We start from the raw sequence: 10,599 nt of genomic DNA on the forward strand, positions 1-10,599 counted from the left end.
GAGGTAATCTGGGCCACGGAGTATATAAGGTGTTGTTTTTGTTTCTTATGTTCCCTCAGAGAAAGTCCTGTTAAGGATGAAACGCAAGTGAATACAAACTCGAACTGTCCTCTGTGTTTACCTCAACGGTTCTCGTGTGTTTTCCATGTTGCTCCTGCTCTTGCGCGAGACCCTCGCCCCCTATGAAAATGGAGTAGGAATTAGAAGCTAGAATAGTGGAGTTAAGAAGGGCACCTGGAATACTAATCAAAATATGGAACTGGGGTAAAAGGCCTATTGAAACAAAGTCATTCCTGAAGGTATAGAAGAAATGAAATTGTTCTATAGGAATGCAAAGTGGACATCAGTAGATCTTTAGAGGGTAATTGCAGTGGGGATGAAATGTCTGGGGAATTAGTGACATTAGGATACATAAACAGGGTACTTAAATAGGAATTCAAGACAAAAGTGTAGGGGAAGGTTATTATGAAATACAAAATTAATAAAACTCGGTTGAGAGGATGATGAGTGTGAAAGGCATGAGGGAGAAGACTTAGCAGGAAAGGAAAGAAGGTCGGGACTGTATGTGGCAGCCTCAGGGCTGTAGGGAGGTGTTAAGGAGTGAAATGGCAGGGAATCTATCAAATAATGGGACGAATACGGCCAAGGCAGGGAAGTATACAGTAGTCTTAAGTACAAAATAAGCACGGATCAAAGATTTTCTAATCTATCAAAAGTGGAAATAGTTACGAGCATTGTTGCCGATTGATTTGCGTGAAGAGATGAACTATCTGCCGACACTCCCCTCACCTCCATCTGGTGATGCAGCCATGAGGGTCTGATGTATCAGTGTTGGGATATATGTCAAGAGGATTGGGCTAATTAAACTCCGATGTACAACATATATTGTATATTTGTACCAAGGCAGTGAGGTCTTGGTGTTGTGGCCCTAAGATCTCTGCCAGATTTGTATTGCATCCGCTTTTTCACATAAAGAGAGCCACCTGGCGACTGCTCCTCTCCTGTCACTACTTTTAGCTGGTGACAGAGACAACCCCACACTGATACAACACAAGTAGCAGTCCAAAGTTCCTTCCAAAAAATCTATGGGAAGGCCTAAGGATCGTTACCGGCCACAGAGTCGCTGCGAGTTTCTAATCAGTGAAAATCGAGGTAACAATTATTATCATCACCACTTCCCCCTGCTGACTCCTCTTGTAACAAAGTGCACCATGGTGTAAGCTCCTTGATTTAACAAAAAGATGAATTTATGAAAATGATTATATACTAGTTAATGATGTAAAGCAGCAGCCTAGGGCTTCCTTTAAAAAGAAGTCGGGTAAGAACATGAAGGAGTGTTGTGAAAAAATTAATTATCATGGAGATAAAACTTTAGAATGAATATGAAAAACGGCAAAGTAGAAAGGTTTCCAACGGGACCTTTCGCAGTCAGTCTCGTAGATTCCTATTAGCGCTAGAATTTTCAATTGTCTCGGATTTCACGAGGCAAAGGGGTGACTTAGCTAATTTGGAAACTGATATTTAAAAAAAGATACGCCATAAATTGCTACATGAATGTATTTAAAATTAAAAACATAACTCTTAATGTTATAATTTTTACTGGTGTGTGATAAGGCTTTGTTAATTTAATTATAAGGTAAAAAAAAAAAAAAAAAAAGGTAATTTTTACTGAAGTAACTATGAGCAGTAAAAATAAGAGGATGTTGATTTCGGTTTGTGCATTTTATCTGAGTGTTGAAAAATAATGGATATCACTGTCACGTCCTGTATATGAAGATAATCAGCGAGATAAAAAATAACAACAGTGGTGGCGAACGTACGAAGTTAACGACATTTTTGTAAAGAATAGCCTCTTAGATCTGCTGGGAGCTATTTTCAAACAAATATGACTAATTTTACGTGTGCTGTGGCAAAGTGCACGTCAGATTCAAGAAAAAATAAGAGAAAGTTTATCGTACCGAAGAAATTAAGTCTTCGGTGCAAAATTATATTTTTGATACATTACATGGATTTGCCTATTGCTTGGTGCATTCATATGAAAGTATATATCAGTATACGTCCATTGAAGTCGGTAGAAAATGACAAATTGCTTGGCTTGATACAATTATAGGCTGTTTTACGAATATCATCTGTGATTATAAATAGAGGCTCAAACAATGCTATATGCCGTTTGCAATCATGAAATTAATTGACTTAAATTTCAGACAATAATGTACAACGATACACCTCTGTAAGCTTATAAAACTTGCCCAAAAAAATATTTTCCGGCAAGAATTACAAAATCTGGCGGTGTCTGGTATCAATTTGCTCACTGCGAAAGGTCCCATTGACAAGGACAGGGAGGCGTGAGGTGCGGGTGAAGTAGGAGCACTTGGATGGGAATGAATGAAGACGAATCGAGAAGACGAGATAAGGATATAGAAGATAAATTATTATCTTTTGGCTTATCCGCTTAAGTATTCAGGCCATCTGAAAGTGCTGCTGTTTATGTAATTTATGCATGTGTACGTAGATATGTATATTTTTTTTAAATGTAGTCGTTTCCACGATCTACACGCACAAACTGAGGTGCATGAAGCTTTACTCCATAAAAATATCCATAATTATTTCTCCAGTAATACATAATTTATCAATATCATAATGGCACACAACTTTGTTACAAAGCGCTTCATCCCCATGTCAATATGTCAACACTTAAATACAGTGCGCCCAAAGAAATTAATTGTCTTGCAATTCATAGCATAATACTCGAGCATTACTAGCAGTGTTGATAAACATACAACGGGGAAACTGCTAACTTACGGCGCTTTGTACTTTCACAGCGGCACAACCACTTCGAAATCGTCATGAAAGACTGACTACTCTTTCAACATCTACTTCATATATCTTTCACAAAAAAGTATCATAATCACACTAGTCTCGGCCACAAGCTTGCCAACTAAAATGGCCATTCACGCGCTGCACATGACTAGGGCAAGTCAATTCATTGTTCTTGTTTGAGTCACTTCACTGCATAATACGACACTATTAAACCAATATGAGCCATAAGATATAGATAGTGTGGCTCACTCACTTATTACCATTATGTAAAGATTCTCGCTGGCATCAAAAAGGGAAACCACTGATAAAACTAAGCAACAATTTTCTTCCGGTTGCCCTCGAGCGAAGAAATCGTTGAGCAAATATTTTGGGCGGGCACCTCTTGCGGTTGAATGGCGATGGTAACGCCTTCAAGTCAGTGTAGCTCACGCCTACCCTTTATCACCCAGACATTAAAGTCTACTTGCAAAATATTCATATATACACATTTATCATTAATGATAAGGATAATTATAAATCGTTAATCTATACTGATAGCCTCTAGTTATCTCTTCCCGTGCGGGCCGTGTGGATGCGAGTGGCCCTGCCAGTAGCTCTTGATCATGTCAGAGGCCTTTTCGCCGATCATGATGACAGGAGCGTTGGTGTTGCCGGACACCAGCGTTGGCATGATGGAAGCGTCAACAACACGAAGTCCCGATATACCGTACACCCTGTAAAGAGACGAAGCATCACTGCACAAAGTAGATCTCGACAGTGATCCCAGAGGAGATTGATGGATGCATCATGATGGATGCATGATGCATCATGATGGATCCATGATGGATGCATAATGATGGATGCATAATGATGGATGCATAATGATGGATGCATGATGAAGGATGCATGATGAAGGATGCATGATGATGGATGCATGACGATGATGGATGCATGACGATGATGGATGCATGATGATGATGGATGCATGATGATGGATGCATGACGATGATGGATGCATGATGATGATGGATGCATGATGATGGATGCATGATGCATCATAATGGATACATGATGCATGATGCATCATAATGGATACATGATGATGGATGCATCATAATGGATACATGATGGATGCATCATAATGGATACATGATGATGGATGCATCATGATGGATGCATCATGATGGATGCATCATGATGGATGCATCATGATGGATGCATCATGATGGATGCATCATGATGGATGCATCATGATGGATGCATCATGATGGATGCATCATGATGGATGCATAATGATGGATGCATAATGATGGATGCATACTGATGGATGCATACTGATGGATGCATACTGATGGATGCATAATGATGGATGCATAATGATGGATGCATAATGATGGATGCATAATGATGGATGCATAATGATGGATGCATAATGATGGATGCATAATGATGGATGCATAATGATGGATGCATAATGATGGATGCATAATGATGGATGCATAATGATGGATGCATAATGATGGATGCATAATGATGGATGCATAATGATGGATGCATAATGATGGATGCATAATGATGGATGCATGATGATGGATGCATAATGATGGATCCATGATGATGGATGCATGATGGATCCATGATGATGATGATGATGGATGCATGATGATGATGGATGCATGATGATGGATGCATGATGATGATGGATGCATGATGATGATGGATACATGATGCATCATGATGGATACATGATGCATCATGATGGATGCATGATGCATCATGATGGATGCATGATGCATCATGATGGATGCATGATGCATCATGATGGATGCATGATGCATCATGATGGATGCATGATGCATCATGATGGATGCATGATGCATCATGATGGATGCATGATGCATCATGATGGATGCATGATGCATCATGATGGATGCATGATGCATCATGATGGATGCATGATGCATCATGATGGATGCATGATGCATGATGATGGATGCATGATGCATCATGATGGATGCATGATGCATCATGATGGAGGCATGATGCATCATGATGGAGGCATGATGCATCATGATGGAGGCATGATGCATCATGATGGACGCATGATGCATCATGATGGACGCATGATGCATCATGATGGACGCATGATGCATCATGATGGACGCATGATGCATCATGATGGACGCATGATGCATCATGATGGACGCATGATGCATCATGATGGACGCATGATGCATCATGATGGACGCATGATGCATCATGATGGACGCATGATGCATCATGATGGACGCATGATGCATCATGATGGACGCATGATGCATCATGATGGACGCATGATGCATCATGATGGACGCATGATGCATCATGATGGACGCATGATGCATCATGATGGACGCATGATGCATCATGATGGACGCATGATGCATCATGATGGACGCATGATGCATCATGATGGACGCATGATGCATCATGATGGACGCATGATGCATCATGATGGATGCATGATGCATGATGATGGATGCATGATGCATATGATGGATACATGATGGATGCATATGATGGATGCATATGATGGATGCATATGATGGATGCATAATGATGGATGCATAATGATGGATGCATGATGATGGATGCATGATGATGGATGCATGATGGATGCATGATGATGGATGCATGATGGATGCATGATGGATGCATGATGATGGATGCATGATGGATGCATGATGGATGCATGATGATGGATGCATGATGATGGATGCATAATGATGGGTGCATAATGATGATGGATGCATGATGATAATTATGGATGCATGATGATGATGGATGCATGATGATGGATGCATGATGATGATGGATGCATGATGATGATGATGGATGCATGATGATGATGATGGATGCATGATGATGATGATGGATGCATGATGATGATGATGGATGCATGATGATGATGGATGCATGATGATGATGATGGATGCATGATGATGATGATGGATGCATGATGATGATGATGGATGCATGATGATGACGGATGCATGATGATGATGACGGATGCATGATGGATGCATGATGATGACGGATGCATGATGGATGCATGATGATGACGGATGCATGATGATCCATGATGATGATGATGATGATGGATGCGTAATGATGGATGATGATGGATGCGTAATGATGGATGATGATGGATGCGTAATGATGGATGATGATGGATGCGTAATGATGGATGATGATGGATGCGTAATGATGGATGATGATGGATGCGTAATGATGGATGATGATGGATGCGTAATGATGGATGATGATGGATGCGTAATGATGGATGATGATGGATGCGTAATGATGGATGATGGATGCGTGATGATGGATGCATGATGATGATGATGATGATGGATGCATGATGATGATGATGGATGCATGATGATGATGATGATGATGATGGATGCATGATGATGATGATGATGATGATGGATGCATGATGATGATGATGATGATGATGGATGCATGATGATGATGATGGATGCATTATGATGATGATGATGATGATGGATGCATTATGATGATGATGATGATGATGGATGCATTATGATGATGATGATGATGATGGATGCATTATGATGATGATGATGATGATGGATGCATTATGATGATGATGGATGCATGATGATGATGATGATGGATGCATGATGATGATGATGGATGCATGATGATGATGATGGATGCATGATGATGATGATGGATGCATGATGATGATGATGGATGCATGATGATGATGATGGATGCATGATGATGATGATGGATGCATGATGATGATGATGGATGCATGATGATGATGACGGATGCATGATGATGATGACGGATGCATGATGGATGCATGATGATGACGGATGCATGATGATCCATGATGATGATGATGATGATGGATGCGTAATGATGGATGATGATGGATGCGTAATGATGGATGATGATGGATGCGTAATGATGGATGATGATGGATGCGTAATGATGGATGATGATGGATGCGTAATGATGGATGATGATGGATGCGTAATGATGGATGATGATGGATGCGTAATGATGGATGATGATGGATGCGTAATGATGGATGCATGATGATGATGATGATGGATGCATGATGATGATGATGATGATGGATGCATGATGATGATGATGATGGATGCATGATGATGATGATGATGATGATGGATGCATGATGATGATGATGGATGCATTATGATGATGATGATGATGATGGATGCATTATGATGATGATGATGATGATGGATGCATTATGATGATGATGATGATGATGGATGCATTATGATGATGATGATGATGATGGATGCATTATGATGATGATGATGATGATGGATGCATTATGATGATGATGATGATGATGGATGCATTATGATGATGATGATGATGATGGATGCATTATGATGATGATGATGATGATGGATGCATTATGATGATGACGGATGGATGATGATGATGAAGGATGCATGATGATGATGATGGATGCATTATGATGATGATGGATGCATTATGATGATGTGGATGCATTATGATGATGATGATGATGATGGATGCATTATGATGATGATGGATGCATTATGATGATGATGGATGCATTATGATGATGATGGATGCATTATGATGATGATGGATGCATTATGATGATGATGATGATGATGGACGCATTATGATGATGATGCTGACGCTTGCTTCATTATGATGATGATGGATGCATTATGATGATGATGATGATGATGGATGCATTATGATGATGATGGATGCATTATGATGATGATGGATGCATTATGATGATGATGGATGCATTATGATGATGATGGATGCATTATGATGATGATGGATGCATTATGATGATGATGGATGCATTATGATGATGATGGATGCATTATGATGATGATGATGATGATGTATGCTTTATGATTGATGCTGGATGATGAGGATGGATGCTGTATGATGATGATGGATGCATTATGAGGATGATGGATGCATGATGATGATGATGGATGCATTATGATGATGATGGATGCATTATGATGATGATGATGATGGATGCATTATGATGATGATGATGATGATGGATGCATTATGATGATGATGATGATGGATGCATTATGATGATGATGATGGATGCATTATGATGATGATGATGATGGATGCATTATGATGATGATGATGATGGATGCATTATGATGATGATGATGATGGATGCATTATGATGATGATGATGATGGATGCATTATGATGATGATGATGATGGATGCATTATGATGATGATGATGATGGATGCATTATGATGATGATGATGATGGATGCATTATGATGATGATGATGATGGATGCATGATGATGATGATGATGATGGATGCATGATGATGATGATGATGATGGATGCATGATGATGATGATGATGATGGATGCATGATGATGATGATGATGATGATGATGATGATGATGATGATGATGATGATGATGATGATGATGATGATGACGGATGCATGATGATGACGGATGCATGATGATGATGGATGCATGACGATGATGATGGATGCATGACGATGATGGATGCATGGCGATGATGATGGATGCATGGCGATGATGATGGATGCATGGCGATGATGATGGATGCATGCCGATGATGATGGATGCATGACGATGATGATGGATGCATGACGATGATGATGGATGCATGACGATGATGATGGATGCATGACGATGATGATGGATGATGGATGCATGATGGATGGTGGATGCATGATGACGGATGCATGATGATGACGGATGCATGATGATGACGGATGAATGATGATGATGGATGCATGATGATGGATGCATGATGATGGATACATGATTATTATGGATGCATGATGGATACATGACGATGATTATGGATGCATGACGATGATGATGGATGCATGACGATGATGATGATGGATGCATGACGATGATGATGGATGCATGCTGATGGATGATGATGGATGCATGCTGATGGATGATGATGGATGCATGCTGATGGATGATGATGGATGCATGATGATGATGGATGCATGATGATGATGGATGCATGATGATGATGGATGCATGATGATGATGGATGCATGATGATGATGGATGCATGATGATGATGGATGCATGATGATGATGGATGCATGATGATGATGGATGCATGATGATGGATGCATGATGATGATGGATGCATGATGATGATGGATGCATGATGATGATGGATGCATGATGATGATGGATGCATGATGATGATGGATGCATGATGATGATGGATGCATGATGATGATGGATGCATGATGATGATGGATGCATGATGATGATGGATGCATGATGATGATGGATGCATGATGATGATGGATGCATGATGATGATGGATGCATGATGATGATGGATGCATGATGGATGGATGATGATGACGGATGCATGGTGATGATGATGGATGCATGATGATGATGGATGCATGATGATGATGATGGATGCATGATGATTGATGCATGACGACGATGGATGCATGACGACGATGATGATGGATGCATGACGACGATGATGATGGATGCATGACGACGATGATGATGGATGCATGACGATGATGATGAATGCATGACGATGATGACGATGGATGCATGACGATGGATGCATGACGATGATGACGATGACGATGACGATGACGGATGCATGATGATGACGGATGCATGATGATGGATGCATGATGATGGAAGCATGATGATGATGAAAGCATGATGATGATGATGATGGAAGCAAGATGATGATGATGGATGCATGATGATGATGGATGCATGATGATGATGGATGCATGATGATGATGGATGCATGATGATGGATGCATGATGATGGATGCATGATGATGGATGCATGATGATGGATGCATGATGATGGATGCATGATGATGGATGCATGATGGATGCATGATGATGGATGCATGATGATGGATGCATGATGATGGATGCATGATGATGGATGCATGATGATGGATGCATGATGATGGATGCATGATGATGGATGCATGGTGATGGATGCATGGTGATGGATGCATGATGGATGCATGATGATGATGGATGCATCATGATGGATGCATCATGGTGATGATGGGTGATGATGATGGATGCATGATGATGATGGATGCATGATGATGGATGCATGATGATGATGGATGCATGATGATGATGGATGCATGATGATGATGGTGGATGCATGATGATGATGGTGGATGCATGATGATGATGGTGGATGCATGATGATGATGGTGGATGCATGATGATGATGGTGGATGCATGATGATGATGGTGGATGCATGATGATGATGGTGGATGCATGATGATGATGATGGTGGATGCATGATGATGATGATGATGATGATGATGGATGCATGATGATGATGATGGATGGATGATGATGACGGAAGCATGATGATGATGACGGATGTATGATGATGCATGATGATGATGGATGCATGATGATGATGGATGCATGATGATGGATGCATGGTGATGATGGATGCATGGTGATGATGGATGCATGATGATGGATGCATGATGGTGATGGATGCATGATGATGGATGCATGATGGTGATGATGGATGATGATGGATGCATGATGGATGCATGATGATGGATGCATGATGATGGATGCATGATGATGGATGCATGATGATGGATGCATGATGATGGATGCATGATGATGGATGCATGATGATGGATGCATGATGATGGATGCATGATGATGGATGCATGATGATGGATGCATG

At 40.4% G+C, this 10,599-nt stretch overlaps 1 protein-coding gene across 1 annotated transcript in view; it reads right to left on the reverse strand.

Moving 5' to 3' along the window:
- Positions 1 to 371: 371 nt before the first annotated feature.
- LOC143032874 (glucose dehydrogenase [FAD, quinone]-like) overlaps positions 372 to 10,599 on the reverse strand; it is a 298,368-nt gene continuing 288,140 nt past the window's right edge. Inside the window, exon 12 of the mRNA XM_076198064.1 lies at positions 372 to 3,533. Within this exon, the coding sequence (XP_076054179.1) occupies positions 3,365 to 3,533 (169 nt within the window). The 3' untranslated portion in view covers positions 372 to 3,364. The remainder of the gene's footprint in view (positions 3,534 to 10,599) is intronic.

This window comes from Oratosquilla oratoria, chromosome 14 (genome assembly GCF_046742065.1).
Source record: "Oratosquilla oratoria isolate Oo_2021 chromosome 14, ASM4674206v1, whole genome shotgun sequence".
Taxonomy (NCBI): Eukaryota; Metazoa; Arthropoda; class Malacostraca; order Stomatopoda; family Squillidae; genus Oratosquilla; species Oratosquilla oratoria.